The 17,883-nt window shown below is 44.6% G+C and overlaps 1 protein-coding gene across 1 annotated transcript in view; it reads left to right on the forward strand.

Moving 5' to 3' along the window:
- Positions 1 to 17,883, forward strand: part of COL9A1 (collagen type IX alpha 1 chain) — a 67,809-nt gene that overhangs the window by 26,703 nt on the left and 23,223 nt on the right. Inside the window, exons 13-28 of the mRNA XM_054397587.1 lie at positions 406 to 429; positions 732 to 785; positions 1,907 to 1,960; positions 3,222 to 3,254; positions 3,348 to 3,404; positions 4,480 to 4,533; positions 5,587 to 5,640; positions 8,217 to 8,270; positions 9,503 to 9,556; positions 11,195 to 11,248; positions 11,394 to 11,447; positions 11,579 to 11,632; positions 11,852 to 11,905; positions 13,063 to 13,107; positions 14,556 to 14,609; positions 14,725 to 14,778. Of these exons, the coding sequence (XP_054253562.1) occupies positions 406 to 429; positions 732 to 785; positions 1,907 to 1,960; positions 3,222 to 3,254; positions 3,348 to 3,404; positions 4,480 to 4,533; positions 5,587 to 5,640; positions 8,217 to 8,270; positions 9,503 to 9,556; positions 11,195 to 11,248; positions 11,394 to 11,447; positions 11,579 to 11,632; positions 11,852 to 11,905; positions 13,063 to 13,107; positions 14,556 to 14,609; positions 14,725 to 14,778 (807 nt within the window). The remainder of the gene's footprint in view (positions 1 to 405; positions 430 to 731; positions 786 to 1,906; positions 1,961 to 3,221; positions 3,255 to 3,347; positions 3,405 to 4,479; positions 4,534 to 5,586; positions 5,641 to 8,216; positions 8,271 to 9,502; positions 9,557 to 11,194; positions 11,249 to 11,393; positions 11,448 to 11,578; positions 11,633 to 11,851; positions 11,906 to 13,062; positions 13,108 to 14,555; positions 14,610 to 14,724; positions 14,779 to 17,883) is intronic.

The raw sequence follows: 17,883 nt of genomic DNA on the forward strand, positions 1-17,883 counted from the left end.
CTGGAACAGGTTGCCCAGGGAGGTGGTGGAAGCCTCATCCCTGCAATTTTTTAAGGCCAGGCTGGATGTGGCTCTGAGCAACCTGATCTAGTGTGAGGTGTCCTTGCCCATGGCAGGGGTTTAGAACTGGGTGATCCTTGAGGTCCTGTCCAACCCTGACAATTCTGTGATTCTGTAATTGCAGTAGCATTTAATAAATGATTTTTTTCCCCTCCAGATATTGAGTGCCCAGTAATAAAAATTATATTTAGCATTAGTTAACCAGATTTTAAAACTGATTTTGCAGGATCAAACTTCAGGTTTGTGGTACCTTTTTAATCCCACACACTCTGTTCTTAGCAAACAGCTTGACTAGGTATGGAACACTCCCCACATTTCTGACCTGTTTTGTTCATTGCTTCACAGGGCAAAGGTCTTCTTGGACCACCTGTAAGTATAATTTTTGTAACTCCTAAATCTGCTGCTCAATGAATTTGTTTAAATATTCGTTAAAGCTCTTATACTGTCATGAAAGTTAATTCAGTGAACAAAGAGACTCTTTTAATCCTGGTGGTGTGTGTGGACTCTTCAGCTCCCACTGAGCTTGCTTAGGTCTGTGGTAAATGGTGTAAGGATACAGGTGTCTGAAGGCATAGCTGCTTGTAGGAGAGAATTGCATGTTCTCACTCCTTGGATGCTTGCTGTAGAGGTGTTGTATGGTTTAAAAACTCTATTTGACTTGGTTGTTACAGGGCCCAGCTGGTGCTGCAGGACTTCCTGGGGAAGTAGGTCGTGCTGGTCCACCTGTAAGTACTACTGTGTCTGCTAAAAGTGCAGCTTTATGCCACTGCTAGAAAAATTTATTCCATTACAGAAAGAAATGAATAATCACTGTGCCATCTAAACACTGTTCAGGTTATAACAGTGCTTGAAAACATATTTTTACCTCTACAGTCATCACTGATGGAGGAATGATGTATTTGAAGCCTATCAGAAAAAAGAAGTGATGAATAGCACAAAGTCAGGGTCACACATTAGGTTATAATTAAATGGTTTATAGTGTCCCACACTCTACTTCTTCTCCTCCTCACACTCCACTTCTTTTCTCTCCCCCCAATCTACTTTTTCTCTCTCCCCTCACTCTACTTTTTCTCTCTCCCCCCCTCTAATTCTTCTCTCTCCCTCCACTCTACTTTTTCTCTCTTCCCCACTCTTCTTCTCTCCCCCCACTCTACTTTTTCTCTCTTCCCCACTCTTCTTCTCTCCCCCCACTCTACTTTTTCTCTCTTCCCCACTCTTCTTCTCTCCCCTCACTCTACTTTTTGTCTCCTTCCACTCTACTTCTTCTCCCCCCACACTGTCCTTCTCACCCCACACACTCTATTTCTTCTCTCTCCCCCCTCTACTCCTTCTCTCTACCCCTACTTCTCCCCCTGACACTCAGCTTCTCTCCCCACACACTCTACTTCTTCTCTCCCCAACTCCACTTCTTTTTTCTCCCCCCACTCTACTTCTTCTCTCCTCCCCACTCTACTTCTTCTCTCCCCCCACTCTACTTCTTCTCCCTCCCACATTGTACTTCTCACCCCACACACTCTACTTCTTCTCTCTCCCCCCCTACTTCTTCTTCCCCCCACACTCATCTTCTTTTCTTTCCCTCTACTTTTTCTCTCTCCCCCCCCTAATTCTTCTCTCTCGTCCCCACTCTACTTCTTCTCTCCCCCCACTCTACTCCTTCTCTCTTCCCCCCTCTACTTCTTCTCTCCCCCACACTCAACTTTTCTCCCCACACACTCTACTTCTTCTCCCCACACTCTACTTCTTTGTCCCCACTCCCCTCCCCTCACTGTGCCTATGCTGTATGGATATGTAACTGCTGGTTTCCATTATTTTTGTGAGCCAACAAAATTCCTTTACCCCTTTTTAGGGAGATCCAGGAAGAAGAGGGCCACCAGGGCCACCAGGACCCCCAGGTCCTCGGGTAAGCAATTGCCTTTCAGATGTGCTAATGTCTGAATTCTCTCCTGTTGCTGCTTGAACAAAACTTCTCCTCCAGTCCTACAGCTGAATACTGACTTGAGGATTTCAGCAAGGCTGTCTTATAGAATCAGAGAATTGTTTTGGTTGGAAAAGACCTTTAAGGTCAAGTCCAACCACTACTGAACTCTACCAAGGCTGGTGCTAAACCATGGCCCTCAGCACCACATCTCTGCCTCTTTCAAACACCTCCAGGGATGGGGATTCAGCCACTTCCCTGGGGAACATACTCCAGTGTTTGAGAACCCTTTCAGTCCAGAAGTTTCTTCTCATATCCAAACTAAACCTTCCCTGGTGCAACTTGAGGCTGTTTCCTCTCACCCTGTCACTTGTTACTAAGGAGGAGACCAACAACCACCTTACTCCAACCTCCTTTCAGGGAGTTGCAGAGAGCAATGAGGTCTTCCTTTAACCTACTTCAGACTAAACACCCCCAGTTCTCTCAGCAGCTCCTCACCAGCCCTGTTCTCCAGACCCTTCACCAGCTCTCTTTCCCTTCTCTGGACCCTCTCCAGCCCCTCAATATCTTTCTTGTAGCGAGGGCCCCAAAACTGAACCCAGTACCCAATCTGTGACCTCACCATTGTTGAGTGCAGGGGCGTGATCACTTCCCTAGTCCTGCTGATCAGATATGAAATCATATTACCTAGAACTTTGTGTTGAAAGGCTGAGACAGAACTCATCTGATCATATCAACATTTAACCTTCTATTTAGAAAACAAAGATGGTTTGAAGATGGTTTGAAATGCCAACTTTGAGACTTCTGTTGTGATGTCTTTGCATTTCTGCAAAGGATCAAAACCTGGAGTTTTGACAGGTTTAAAACTTGCCTGTGAATTGTAGAACTGCTGTAAATGTAGTCTGTGTTGGACCTGACCAGTAGTGCTCCACCAGAGGAAGAATTTTCTCTGAGATGAGGAGAAAATTTTACTCTTTGGCTCATGAGCCTGAAATATTTCCTCAAGGTAGGTTAAGTTCTAATGCCTTTTGTGCAACCAGCCCTGCTGCTTGCAAGGCATGAAAGAAAGCTTTATCCCAATGTTTTGCCTCTCTAAGGGAATGGTTATCAGGGAATCATGGAAAGTTAGGGGTTGGAAGGGACCTCCAGAGATCATAGACTCCGAACCCCCTGCCAAAGCAGGAGTCAGATCTGTTCCTCTTTCTGTTCCTCCTTTACTGACTTTGATTAATTTCATTTAATTTAGGGAACAATTGGCCTGCAGGATGGTGACCCACTGGTAAGACAGCTTCCATTTTGGCCTTTTTTTTAAGGTCATCTCAGGTGACCTTGTTGAAGCTGTGTGGTTGTAACCATGTGGATGCTTTTTCAGTGTCCCAATGCCTGTCCGCCTGGCCGCCCAGGACATGCTGGCCTGATGGGAATGAAGGTAAGAGAATCTCTTTGTTCAAGCATTCCTTACAGGGATCTCAGAACATTAGGGAAGGTAATTTCTGGCTTGACAAAATGGCAGTTCACTGCTAATTCCAAAGTTTCTTTGCATCAGTGTTGGATGCTTAGAGTTATTTCAACTCTTGACTGCTGAAATAATCTCTCCTTGTTCAAGTCTCCTACTGCTGCTGTAATCGTCAGGGAGAAATTTATGTATGGTTCTGGAAGGATTAGAGCATGTGAAGGATTGCTTCATTCAATTTCTGAACCATTTGTTGTTTGACTCTAGAAACTCCAAATATTCCCCTAAATCACAGAGTAATTTGGGTTGGAAGAGACCTTAAGATCATCTCGTTCCAACCCTGCAGCCATGGGCACCTTCCACCAGCCCAGGTTGCTCAAGGTCTCATCCAGCCTGGCCTTGAACACCTCCAAGAAGGAGGCAGCCACAACCTCTTTGGGCAACTTGTTCCAGTGTCTCCCCATCCTCACTCTAAAGAATTTCTTCCTGATCTCCAGTCTAATCCTTAATCTGCTTTCCTTCTTTCTGTCTTCATGGGAGACCTCTGACATACTACATTGAAATCAGCATATTTGGGTCTCATTTTATCTAAGATTGTTTTTTTTTCCTTTTTTCTGCTGCTTTTTAAGGAATAATGTTGGCCTAAGGAAATTCGTAGAATGGTTTTTGTTGGAAAGGACCTTAAAGATCATTTAGTTCCACTCCCCCTGCCGTGGGCAGGAACACCTTTCAGTAGCCCAGGTTGCCCAAGACCTCATTCAACCTGGCATTGAACACCTCCAGGGAAGAGGCAGCCACGACCTCCCTGGGCAAATTTTAAGGGGTAATAGAGGAAGAAATACTAACCTGAGTAGAAACACAGCTTTGTTAGACCCAGGATCTCAGATCTTTTTGAACATGGTATGTAAGTTATGGTGTTAACCAGATAGGTGAGGAAGCAGTGGTCAATGAGGGTTGCAAGGTAGTTCTGTGGTGTCTGTCTCTTAAAACTCAGTATTGGAATATTGAACAATCTCTGTTGCTTTATTTTTATTTTTTACATTTATTTTAGGGACAGAAAGGTTCAAAAGGAGAGTCTGGTGAACCAGGAAAACAAGGTTATAAGGTAAAGAAAGATACTCCAGAGTAACTAAAGGCATATGTCCATTCTTCATTCACCTGTACTCTCTAGTTATTAAGAAACAGAAGTCATCCTCCTCTTGCTTTTGATTTTGGTAGTTCAATGTAATTAAAACAGAACCCATGGCAAGCATTAAGGTCAAATCTATTGACGGTAAACTTCCAGACATTTAAATACAGAGGGATCCACAGAAATTCTGTGTATTTGCCAAGTCAATTCTTTGGTGGCACAGATGTAATGAGAGGGAAAGAACACAGGAGAAGTTCATAGGCAAAGAGAGATGGTAACTACAGAAAAGAGGCCCAGTCCAGTTCAGCTTGAAAGCCAGCTAAGCTGCTTTACCACTTCAACTTCCAAAGAATTCTGAAGTGCAATGTGGTGTCAGTGATGCAGAGCTCCCAGCATATCCAGTCCCTTCACATATCTGAGCAAACCTTCATGTCACTTCCTGACACTGGTCTAAAAACCCAAGAAAACCCAGTGAGATCAATGCCAAGAAAATGAAAAAAAAAGAGGCAGATTAAGAGTTAAATATCATAGAATTGTCTGGGTTGGAAGGGACCCCAAAAGGTCATCCAGTCCAACCCCCCTGCAGTAAGTAAGGACATCCTCGATCAGATCAAGTTGCCCAGAGCCCTGTCGAGCCTCACCTTGAATAGCTCCAGGGTATGGAGCCCCAGCCACCTCCCTGGGCAACCTGTTTCACTGTTCCAGCACCCTCATGGTGCAGAACTTGTTCCTAACATCCAATCTAAATCTGCTCTTCTTTCATTTCGAACCATTGCCCCCCATCCAATCACTACATCTTCTTTATACTGGAGGTGCTTTGCAGTTGCCCTTTTGACTAATGGTTGAGGGGAATGTGAACATAAACAAGTATCTCCCTGTGCTCTGAGGAAGCAGTGGGACTTCATTTACATTTTCTTCAAGCAGGAGATGTGTTCCATAAACCAGCAAATAGTAAATGTGCCTTTTATGACGACAGAGGAATATCCATGGTATGGATTAGCTACAGATGTATCTCTCTTGCTTTCCCAGGGTGAAGAAGGAGACCAAGGACCCAGTGGTGAAGTGGGAGCTCAAGGGCCTCCAGTAAAGTATTTCCTTTTTAATAGTGTTTCCCATTTGCTCTATTATGTCATCTATTGCTTTCTTCTTATTGTATGAAACCAGATATGATTAAAACCTCTCCACACCTTTTTCTTTATTCTGCCATACTGTCTAGGAGTGAAAGTAGGATTATTTAAGTCTCTCCAAAAAGCTGCATTCTAGTGTGACACAAAGTTCTCACTGAACAGTTCTGTGGAAAGATTTATTTCATGTCCTAAATTGCCCTGTATGTTATGTCCAACCTAAATCTCCCCTGCTCCAGTTTCAAACCATTGCCCCTCATCCTATCACTACAAGCCCTTCTAAACCGTCCCTCCCCAGCCTTCCTTGTATTTTGCTTAAGTTGGTGTTCTGTTTGGTTGTTGTTGGGGGATTTTTTGTGGAGGTGTTTTTGATTTTTATTTAATTATTTTCCTCCCTTCCCTTCCATAATTTTGATGAGTAGTGACTTCAAAGCTAGTGTTTCTTTAAAGCATCCTTAAGTATGAAATTCAGGCTTAGCTCAGACTTGAGGATAAAGCAGCAGCCATTGCAGGACAGATTTTCTTTGTGGTTTATTTTTTTTTCAGAAGATCTTTGCCTTTCTGCATGCCACTGGAGCATCCTTCAATCACACCTATATTTTTAGAATGTTTTTTTCATGGCCTGCTCCACTTATTTGCTCTGCCACATCCCTCTTCACCTTGTTTCCTGATGTTTTCTTACGGTTATCACAGTTGAACAGGCAATAGGGAACAGAATGAAGGGGATCATTGAAGTAGGTTTAACACATTGAAGTTCTGGAGTTTGTTTTCAGATGGGGTTTTATGCTTCCCTCCGCCTCCCCCCAGGTGTGAAATTACTTCTTTAATGGCATTCTTGTCCAGATGTGATATCATACAGGCCCTTTACCTTGAAGCACATTGACATCCCAATCCTAAGTTAGAGAATTCTCTCTGAACATAACACCAATGTCAACCTCCAGCTTAGGACTAGAGTGAGATAAAGAGAGAACAGAGACTGAGTAAAGGAAAAAAATGTAATCTTTATTATGCGTGATGCTGAAAAAAGAATCCATGGAGCAGAGAAAATACTTGTGTTGAAATGCAGCTTCTGCTGTCTGCAGGGCCTGTGGGGACCAATTAATTTAGCTCAGCTTGGTGAAGCTCTTCAGTTGCGGGGAAATAACACAGTAGAATTAAAAAAACAATTAGAGATTGACTTTCCTTTCCCTATTTTTTTAAAATGTATTACCAGTTTCACTTCTCTGTTCCACCAGCTAAGGACAAACATGTTATGGCTAGGGGTTTGGTTTCTCTGCAGGTAGGAGACATGTTATGTAATTTCACTCTCTGAGGAAGAGGAATAATAGAAGCAAATTTTCCTACAGGGCTGCATTTTGAAGGGAAGTGATGATAGTTGTATCCTGCTGCACTAGAATGTCTGCCCAGTCCAGCCTCTCAGGTGTGGCAGGCACATAGGCTTAACACTTAGCACAAGATCACAAAATGTTAGGGGTTGGAAGGGACCTCTGGAGATCTTCCAGTCCAACCCCCCTGCCAGAGCAGTACCATAGAATCCAGCACAGGTCACACAGGAACACAGGGCTGGAAAGTCTCCAGAGAAGGAGACTCCACAACCTCTCTGGGCAGCCTGCTCCAGGGCTCTGTGATCCTTACAGCAAAGTTCCTCCTCATTCTGAGGTGGAGCCTCCTGTGCTGTAGTTCACATCCATTGCCCCTTGTCCTATTCCAGGGCACAAGTGAGCAGAGCCTGTCCCTGTCCCTTCCTTCCTGACCCCCAGCCCTCAGCTATTGATAGACATTGATCAGATCCCTCTCAGTCTTCTCCTCTCCAGACTAACCAGCCCCAGGGCTCTCAGCCTCTCCTCACCAGGCAGTGCTCCAATCCCTATATCATCCTTGTAGCTCTCCCTTGGCTCTCTCCAGCAGATCCCTGTCCCTCTTGAACTGGGGAGCCCAGAACTGGATGCAGTATTTTAGATATTGCAGTATTTCTGCCTCACTAGGGCAGAAGGGGAGGAGAACCTCCTTGGATCTGCTGGACACACTCTTCCTGATGCACTCCAAGATCCCATTGGCCTGCAAAAACCTTGCCCAATTTTGTCTGCCTCTGGAGTTCTATAAAATCTGATGGTACCTTTCACCTGCATATGTCCTACACTCCACTTAAGACAGCTTAGCACTTCTGCAAACCTGGTCTTTTACTGTTCCTCTCACACAGGCTCCACAGGGAGAATTCTTCAACTCTGTGGTAATCAAGAGAAGAAATCTGTGGGTTTTGGTTTTTTTAAGTTCTTAAGGTGTATTGATGGTGGTATCATTCAACCTGCTAGTTTTGGATATTCTTTTCAAGAGTCTTAAACCAGTAAAATATCAAATTACCCTATCTTTGAAAACATTCTAATACAGAAGCAGCTGGATTTCTCCTTTTCTATTAAGCAAATAGGAAAATGGGCATGAAGAAAGCCTGCAGAGCTGTGATCCTTCTGTCTGAAAACCAGGACAGCTCTGATGAAAAGATTTCAGCATAATTTCTATGTCCTTTTCATTTTTCAGGGCATCCTGGGTATCAGAGGCATAACTGGTATGATGGGACCTAAAGGTACCAAAGTGAGTATTAACCTCTCTTCCCATCAAATGGGCTGGATAAAGTGTACCTCCTTGTTTAAATTTCTTTTTCCCCTTCCCCACATTTTCTACCTCCTGCCTGCTGTCTTCTCACAGCTACTGTATTTTTGGTGAGGAAGAAAGGCAGCTTGGTCCTTCTGATGAATGTACACAGACTCTTCACACCTTTCCCTCTGATTCCTGGTAGTTTGGCATGTGTGCAAGGATGTAGCTGGCAAGATAGCAAGTTAGAGCAGCTGTAAATTAGAGCAGGTTTTATTTAAAGCCAGAATTTAGTAAGTAGTCCCTCCTGTGATTGCATCTTCCTGAGGATTTTTGCTTCCACTCTCCCAGTTCTGACCTGGATTTTTATGGAGAGTTTGTTCTTCCCCCTCCCACTCTTTCTGTCTCTTGCATCTTTCGTGTCTGAAATTGCTGCCAGTGGGATTCCTGTTGCTGTGGGCTCTGACTTTGCTGGGTTTATTTCCTGCTGTTCATCCAAGTGTTTCTAAGCATTATTTCAAAGCTGGGCTGTTGTGTTCCTATTCTTTTCTGATCTTGCTAAATCTATAGGGCAACAATTTCTGGAAGGAGTAAAATGCAGCAACCATGCCATTAATATTTCCTTCTCCAGAAATGAAAATGGAAAACTTACTGTGTGCTCAGAAACATCAAACTTGTGCTGGTTAGGAACCTTCTCAGGAGTGATCCTTCCTAACCTCTTGGACATGTTTGCAAAGCTATTACTGTTTTCACTTCTCTGGCCTCATTTGTGTCTTCTGATTCTTCAGATACTTGCCTTTTTTTTTTTTTTTTTTTTTTTTTTTGTGTGTGTGTGTGCTCTTTTGTCCTTTTGAAATATCTTTTTACTACATCTGTCTGACAAAAGAGTTTTTTCTAAGCCAGGAGCTCCTGACATAAACATTTTCTGAAGCACTGTGAAAAGCTCTGCCTCCTTGCTGTCTAATAGGACTTAATTTTGTTAGAGAATGACCTGGAAGTCAGTTTTTTTGAATGACATTTTCCCACAGTGGCAAAATGTTGGCATTTATAACCCCACAAAATTCCAAAATAGATTTGAAGAACTCAGAAGTTTACCAAAACTCCCTGGTGTGTTTGGAAAATAGAGCTATAAACCCCACCTCAGCAGCAGAGAATTTGCAGCTCTGAGCAAACCAGAGGGGAGTGGAAGTTGGTAGTGTTCCAGCACTTCATTTTAATGTCTTGTTTCATAGGGAGCTCGTGGGCTTGATGGAGAGCCTGGTCCCCATGGTCTTCCTGGTGCACCTGTAAGTAGAGTGTGTGTTAGCCAAATACTTCCCAGGTTGTAAATCAGAAAAGCCTCTGCTGTATCCAGTCCCATTGATTCCCCACAGGTGAAAAAGTGATTCATAGAATTCATAGAGTGGTTTGGGTTGGAAGGGGCCTTGAAGGTCATCTCATTCCAACCCCCCTGCCATGGGCACCTTCTAGGTTCCTCAAGGCTTCATTCATCTTGGCCTTCAAGATCCTCCAGGGAGGGGACATCCATGACCTTCCTGGGCAACCTGATATGACAGTGATGTCAAGTCTAGAATCTCTTAGTGTCCCCAAAGAATTATGCGGTAGATGAACACATTTTGGCCCCTTGTTATGTTATTGCTACCTCTTTACTCTAAGTGTTATTGTGCATTAGGATTGCTTGGAAATTTTCAGCTTTTAAACTGGAAGGTTCATTAGAACAAAACCTGTGCAGGGCAGGTAGCTGCCAGATGCAAAATAAAGAAACTGTATTTTTAAATACAGAATCATAGATTTTATTTTTTTTTTGGTTGGAAAAGACCTTTAAGAGCATCAAGTCCAACCATTCTCTAATTCTACCAAGGCTGGGGCTAAACCATGTCCCTCAGCACCACATCTCTGCCTCTTTGAAACACCTCTAGGGATAGGGATTCAATCACCTCCCTGAGGCAGCCTGTGCCAGGCTTTGAAAAGTCTTGCAGTGAAGAATTTTCTGCTAATGTCCAACCTAAATGTCCCCTGGTGCCACCTTAGGCCATTTCCTCTTGTCCTGACACTTGGGAGCAGAAACCAACACTCACCTCCCTACAACCTCCTTTCAGATCATTGTAGAGAGTGAGAAGATCTCCTCCCCTCAGCCTTCTCTTCTCCACACTAAATACCCCCAGGTCCCTCAGCTGCTCCTCCCCAGCCCTGTTCTCCAGACTCACCACCAGCTTGGTTGCTCTTCTCTGGACCCTCTCCAGCCCCTCAATGTCTTTCTTGTAATGAGGGCCCCAAAGCTCACTGAACCCAGTACTCAAGATGTGGCCTCACCAGTGCCGAGTCCAGGGGGACAACCACTTCCCTACTCCTGCTGGCCACTATTGCTGATCCCAGCCAGGATGCTGTTGGCCTTCTTGGCCACCTGAGCACACTGCTGGCTCATGTTCAGCTGGCTCTCAACCAGCATCTCCAAGTCTTTCTCTGCTGGGCAGCTTCCAGCCACTCTTCCCCAAGCCTGGAGAGTTCATGGGGTTGTTGTGACCAAAGTGTAGGACCTGGCCCTTGGCCTTTTTGAATCTCACACTGTTGGCCATGGGCCATCAATCCAGTCTGTCCAGGTCCCTTTGCAGAGCCTCCCTGCCTTCAAGCAGATCAAGACTCCCACCCAGTTCAGTGTCATCCTCAAACTTATTGAGGGTGCCCTCAATCCCCTGGTCCAGACCATTGATAAAGATATTAAAGAGCCCTGGCCCCAGTCCTCATCCCTGGGGAGCACCACTGGTGACCATGCCTCAGATACTATGAGTTTAAGGTGCCTGCTTTACCCAGGTGTGAATTGTGCTGGGGTTGATTCCCTGGATGTTTTGGCTAGCAAAACCAAGTAAGTTTATTTTGGTTGTATTACTGAAATAAAAGATACATTTTATTTTTGCTTCCTTTAGGGGGATCAAGGACAGAGAGGTCCACTGGGAGAGGCAGGTCCTAAGGGAGAAAGGGTGAGCACAGACAACATTTCAAGCTCTGTTTACTTGCAGACAGTGCAAGTGATACATATCTGATTGAATCTGTGTTGCCATTCTTTGCGTCTGTCATTTCAGTGTCTTTATTTTAATTGTTTTCAATTCTTCTTCCTCTTCTTAGGGCCCTCAAGGTCCAAGAGGAATAAATGGTCTGCCTGGGCCTAAAGGAGAGTCTGTATGTAATATTTCCTTTTTTTCTTTTGCTTCGCATCAGGCTAATTTGTATATCAGAATGCTTGAGTGAAATCCCTCTCCAATAATGCATTAATATTCTTTGTTCTTTCTTTTTCTTTTGGTCCTTTCAAGGGCTTACCAGGAGTGGATGGCCGAGAAGGGATCCCTGGAATGCCTGGAGCAAAAGTAAGGCACAGCTGGCACATATCTGAGCTTTGGGAGTGCCCTAGATTGTTCACTCCTTTCTAGCTCTTTATTGTGCTGCTGCCCCTGGCTTTTTTGCACATTATTAGGGCAATTGAATGAACTTTCCCATCCTATAGACCTCACATTACTCTGTGTTCCAGAAGTAAAAATTCCCCTTTTAGTTGATTTGCACAATTTACAACTGAAAATGTTTTTCAGGGTGAACCAGGACAACCTGGAGCTCCAGGTGATGCAGGACTTCAGGGACTGCCAGTAAGTACCTGATATTTTACCTTGGAAGGTTAGGCTCTGTTCACACCACAGAAAGGCTACATATGCTGACTTTGGAGTAACTTAAATGAAAACCTAAGCAAAAGACCCAGGAAGAGAATGTGTGAGGCAAAGGGAAATTCTGCTCTGTGTATCCACATCTTTTGCATAAAAGCCTAAAGCTCTTCACAGATTGCATCAGGTTGGAAGGGACCCTCAAAGGTCATCTCCCATGCAGTTAACAGGGACACCTGCAGCTAGATCAGGCTGCCCAGGGCCACATGGTGCTGCAGTGAGGAATTCAGTCTTACCAAATGTTTGTAGCCAGTATGCAGTTCTTTGAGGGTTTCACCTACCTGAGACCCTGTGGGTATTACGGTGTGACCCACAACTAGTGCTGGTCTCATGGTATTGACTAGGACCAATACCCAGGGTGAGCTGGAAGAGCCAAGCTCCTAGCCTGACATACCTTAGATGAGCAATCATCTCTCTTTGATGTTCTGCTGGCTCAGACCATCTGGAATGCATCACACTCATGGTTCTTTAGGCAGGAAGGGTGAGTTTTCTTGTGCATTCCCTGTGGTGAGGTTACAGGGTATCATGAGTGCTTTGAGGACTCTTCAAAGGCAATCCTTGCACATTCACTGAGGGAGCCTGAAAACTCTGCCACTTGTCAAAAGCTGAACTGAAACTCCTTTGGAACGTTGTGCTGTGAGGATGCAGTGAGGGAGCTGGAATAAAACAGAACTGCAAAGTAAATCTGTCATACTAAGTGAGGTCTTCAAGCTTGGAAGGACATGTGGTAGAAGCCTGCTTGCTGTGAGCTGTGGCACAGCAATGAGGAGGGGATGAAGTGCATACAAAAAGTGTCCGTTCATCTCCTTACCTCCACTCTCAGAATACTGGGACTGAGAATCTCTTTCCAAGTCTAAGGCAGAAAATGCCCCAGCTCCTCACTTTCCCCTGCTCTTTCTGCTGTTTTTTGAAGTAGGGATGATACTCCTTATCTGTTCCTTTGTAAATAGAAAGAATTATTGGATCCAAGTGCCTCAATATCAAGTAAAGGGACTGGAAATGCTTTAACATGAGGTAGATGTTTCTTAACACTGTTTCCAATCCCCTTAACAACAAATAAAGGCTGTCAATATTATTTCTTCCAGGGTTTACCAGGCTCTCCTGGTGTCAAAGGCATTCCTGGCCCAAAGGTAAAGCACCTTGAGCATTGACTGTCTTGTAATACTTTATTTGTGCTTATCAAGTTCTAAAGCCTTCAGACAAATTGCATTAACTTTCTGCTGTGGTAGGAGTCAAGCCTTTGGCTGAAGGAATTAAATTGATTCCTTTATCTGCTTTGGTCCTGTGCTTTAGTTTAGTTTAGTTTTATGGAACTGAGAAAGAAAACTAGAGAAAGGTGTGAATTTCTTCTGAAATGACATGGAGTGATATTAATCTTCTGAGACTTGAGAGCAACAACCAAGTCTGTCTGCAATTTGTCAGTAAGCAAAGCACAAAATAATTAAAATGTGACACTTGGGAAAATTAGGAGGAATTATGTGAAAGTTAAATGAGCACCAAAATGAAGGTGGAAGTTAAAAAATGAATACAGGATTCTTCTTTCTCCTTCCTTCCTTCTTTCCTTCTTTCTTTCTTTCTCCTTCCTTCCTTTTTTCATTCTTTCTTTCTCCTTCCTTCTTTCATTTTCTCCTTCCTTCCTTCTTTCTTTCTCCTTCCTTCTTTTATTTTCTCCTTCCTTCCTTCCTTCCTTCCTTCCTTCCTTCCTTCCTTCCTTCCTTCCTTCCTTCCTTCCTTCCTTCCTTCCTTCCTTCCTCCCTTCCCTTCCCTTCCCTTCCCTTCCCTTCCCTTCCCTTCCCTTCCCTTCCCTTCCCTTCCCTTCCCTTCCCTTCCCTTCCCTTCCCTTCCCTTCCCTTCCCTTCCCTTCCCTTCCCTTCCCTTCCCTTCCCTTCCCTTCCCTTCCCTTCCCTTCCCTTCCCTTCCCTTCCCTTCCCTTCCCTTCCCTTCCCTTCCCTTCCCTTCCCTTCCCTTCCCTTCCCTTCCCTTCCCTTCCCTTCCCTTCCCTTCCCTTCCCTTCCCTTCCCTTCCCTTCCCTTCCCTTCCCTTCTTCCTTCCTTCTTTCTCCTTCCTTCCTTCTTTTTTCTTCTTTCTTTTATTTTCTCCTGCCTGCCTGCCTTCTTTTGTTCTTTCTCCTTCCTGCCTTCTTTCTTTCCCCTTCCTTCTTTCTTTCCCCTTCCTTCCTTCCTTCTTTCTTTCCCTTTCCTTCCTTCTTTCTTTCCCCTTCCTTCCTTCTTTCTTTCCCCTTCCTTCCTTCTTTCTTTCCCCTTCCTTCCTTCTTTCTTTCCCCTTCCTTCCTTCTTTCTTTCCCCTTCCTTCCTTCTTTCTTTCTTCTTCCTTCCTTCTCTTTCTCCTCCCTTCCTTCATCTTACTATTAATTATTTTTACTCTAATAATTATATTATATTTTCACTTTTAAAAATTTCGTAATAATGATACTATATTATATTTGTTACTTTTTAAGTGTATTTGTTTACTTATTTGTTAGTTTATTTAGACCTTCTTGACTGCCTTACTTCTTTATTTTTCAAAAGGAAGAGTAGACTCTTGGCTTCCCTAATATCTTTCCTCCTTTGCTCCACAGGGTAACAGAGGTCCTCCTGGGGTGCCAGGTTTGATGGGAAATTCTGGTAAACAGGTGAGATCACTGATCTTATTCCAAAGATCTACTGAAAAAAGGAAAAGTTTTGAGTTGTGCAAAACCCCCTCCCTCACTTCTTAAATTTGTTGCCTTCTTCCTACCCACCATGCAGGGGGAGCGGGGGCCAGAGGGAGAAGCAGGTCCAACAGGACCCCGGGGACCACCTGTAAGTATTGAATCAATTTCTAACTGAGCTGGTGCAATATTGCAGCATCTCAAGCTGTGGTTGCTGAAGCTAACCATGAGATGAAAATATTGCTCAGCACAAGTGCTAATTTTTAAGTTAAATACAGATTCACACAGTGGTTTGGGTTGGAAAGAACACTGAACATCATCCAGTTCCAATCGCTCTGCCATGGACAGGGGCACCTTCCACCAGCCCAGGTTGCTCAAGGCCTTATCCAACCTGGCCTGGAAAATCTCAAGGGAGGGGGCATCCAGGACCTCCCTGTTCCACCATCCTCATTGTAAAGATCTTTTGCCTGCTTACAGCATGATGCTTTTTGTTTCCATAATTTTCCTATTCCACACAGGATTATGACCCTGTGAGTGCACAGAGTCAGTCCTGTGTGTTTTGGTGAGGGTGATACTAACTTTAGCTCATTTCACTCAGGAAGGTTCCTCTTATATTATGTGGAGAGAAAGTGATATTAAAAAAAACAATTAATCTCATCCTTTAGATAAATATTTTTTTCAGCTAGATGAGCTGAATCGGTCTCTGGAGAGGTCAGATTCACTCCATGTAGACAGCCTGCCTGAATACTTTCAGGAGTTCTTTTGCCCTCCTCTCTACTAGGTGGGATGTGCATCCATCTCATAAGGAATACAGAAGCACATCCTGTGACTCTTTCTGGCTTTGGTGATAAATTAAGTTTTAAAGCTTTGTTTAGATTCTTTCTGTGCCCTGTTTTAAATGTGCTGAGTATGTACAGAGGTCATGAGAGTGGTTTGTGGCCAAAAGCTGGAACCCATGTCCTGTTCTACTGCAACAATCAGCTCCCACCACTGATGCTGAAGAGCTTAGATTCACACTAGCTGGCAGGAGATCACTTGTTTGCTTTCTTTTTTTCAGCTGTTTCAGCCTCTTGAAGCTCATGTTGTATATTACAAGGCTTGGCTGGATGGTGCAAGGTTTTGAGTTTTGGACTGAGTATTCAGAACAGGAGTGGGTTGTGGGTAGGACCTATTTCTAATATCTTCAATACCTGAAAGAGACCTACAAGAAACCTATGGAGGGATTGTCTACAAGGGCTTGTAGTGAGGGGATTGTTTACAAGGGCTTGTGGTGATAGGACAAGGGGCAGTGGTTTGGAACTGGAGCAGAGGTGATTTAGGCTGGACATGAGGGGGAAGTTCTGCACAGGGAAGGTAGTGAAATACTGGAACAGGTTGCCCACGGATGTGATTGAGGCCCCATCCCTGGAGACATTCAAGGTCAAACTTGCTGTGGCCCTGAGCAGGCTGATCTAGTTGGAGCTGTCTTTGGTCACTGCAAGGGAGTTGGGTAAGATGATCTTTGAGGGTCCCTTCCAACCTGATGTGTTCTGTGATTCTGATTCTAATGCAAACAGTGAGGCAAGGTATGAAGAAAAACCAACTGCCTGTCCTACATAGTACAGAAAACGGCCACGGATTGTCCTCAGCCCCCTTGGTCTACTGGAATGATGTGGGATTCATACTGCTGAACTCCCTTAACACTCCCTTATGTCTAAAAGCAGGCTGGGTGCAATCAAGTTTGCTATGGGGAGAAGACTCTGTGTTCCCCTGTTCCCTTGTGTTCTCCTGTGTTCCCCAAACTGTTCTTAGGCCTGAGTTTGCCTGAGACAAAAAGACAAAAACGTGCTAACCATTTACCATGGATGGTGAAGGGACAGTGAAGGAAGGGATGCTGCTCAGACCTGTGCCTTGGCCCTTTCTGGTTGACATTCTGAATGTAGCTGTAAGTGATGTCAAGTGTAGATTTATTTCTGCTTGGAAACACTGATGTTGTTTCTGTCAGTGGGGATTTTCCTTTACACCAGAAAGATTTGGGAGACTGGAGAAGTCATTGCTGGGCAGGTAGCTTGCAGGTTGCTGTGGAAACAGATGTGTGAAGGAAAGGGAACTGTGGGCATTTGCTGAGGCTGAGAGTTGAAGGCAAAGGACAACTGTTCATTGAATCATAGAATCATAGAGTCATAGAATGGTCTGGACTGGAAGGGACCTCCAAAGCTTACCCAGTCTAATCCCCTCTGCAGTCAACAGGGACATCCTCATCTATATCAGGTTGCCCAGAGCCCTGTAGAGCCTCACCTTGAGTATCTCCAGGGATGAGGGATGCCCAACCACCTACCTCCCGACCTGTTCCACTACTCTCATGGGGTGTGCTAGGGTACAGATTTCTACCTCCCTCTATAGTGATATGGATTGAGGTTACATAAGGCTGATCTAATTCCTCTGCTGTTAATCCTTCTGTGAGGTTCAGAGATGTGAAGAAAATACCACACCTCCAAATTCAGTGTGGTGGGGCTGGCAAGGCTGCAGGCTCCATAACCAATCGCTTCTGCAAGCTTCTCTCTTGCCACTGAGACCCTGGGGATCCTTGCCTGGAATTTTCAGAGCTTCTGCTATCATGCAGTGGCATAAGAGGTTTACTCATGCAGCTGGAGGATTATCCTCACACAGAGCTTAGAGAGTTAGTGATAGGGATGTGTTTGTCAGGGCATTTCATGGGTCAGCAATATCTCCTCTGAATGAAATCCCAAACACACAGCAGCAGTCAGCCAAGTGGCAGATTTTGTTTCCTCTGTGGTTTGTGGTTATTGTGTGCTAGGTGCACACATTGATGAGACCACATTTCTTGTGGGCTTGAATCTTTGTATGAGTGCTGTGCCCACAGCTGCCTAGGAGTGAGACAAAAAAGGGATGAGCAGGGGACTGGAGCATGGGGGTTGGACTCAATGATCTCTAGAGGTCCCTTCTGACACCTAACGTTCTGAGCAACCTGGTCCAGTGGGAGGTGTCCCTGCCCATGGCAGGGGGGTTGGAACTGGATGATCTTTGAGGTCCTTTCCAACCTAGACCATTCTGTGATTTTGTGATGAGGAGAGGCTGAGAGACCTGGAGCCCTTTAGCCTGGAGAAGAGCAGACTGAGAGGGAATCTTATCAATGCTGATCAATATCTGAATGGTGGAGGTCATGAAGAGGGGGCTGGGCTCTTTTCAGTGGTGCCCTGTGACAGGTCAAGGGACAAAGGGCACAAACTGGAACACAGGAAGTTCCATATGAACA

The sequence above is a fragment of the Indicator indicator genome, chromosome 2 (assembly GCF_027791375.1).
Source record: "Indicator indicator isolate 239-I01 chromosome 2, UM_Iind_1.1, whole genome shotgun sequence".
Lineage (NCBI taxonomy): Eukaryota > Metazoa > Chordata > Aves > Piciformes > Indicatoridae > Indicator > Indicator indicator.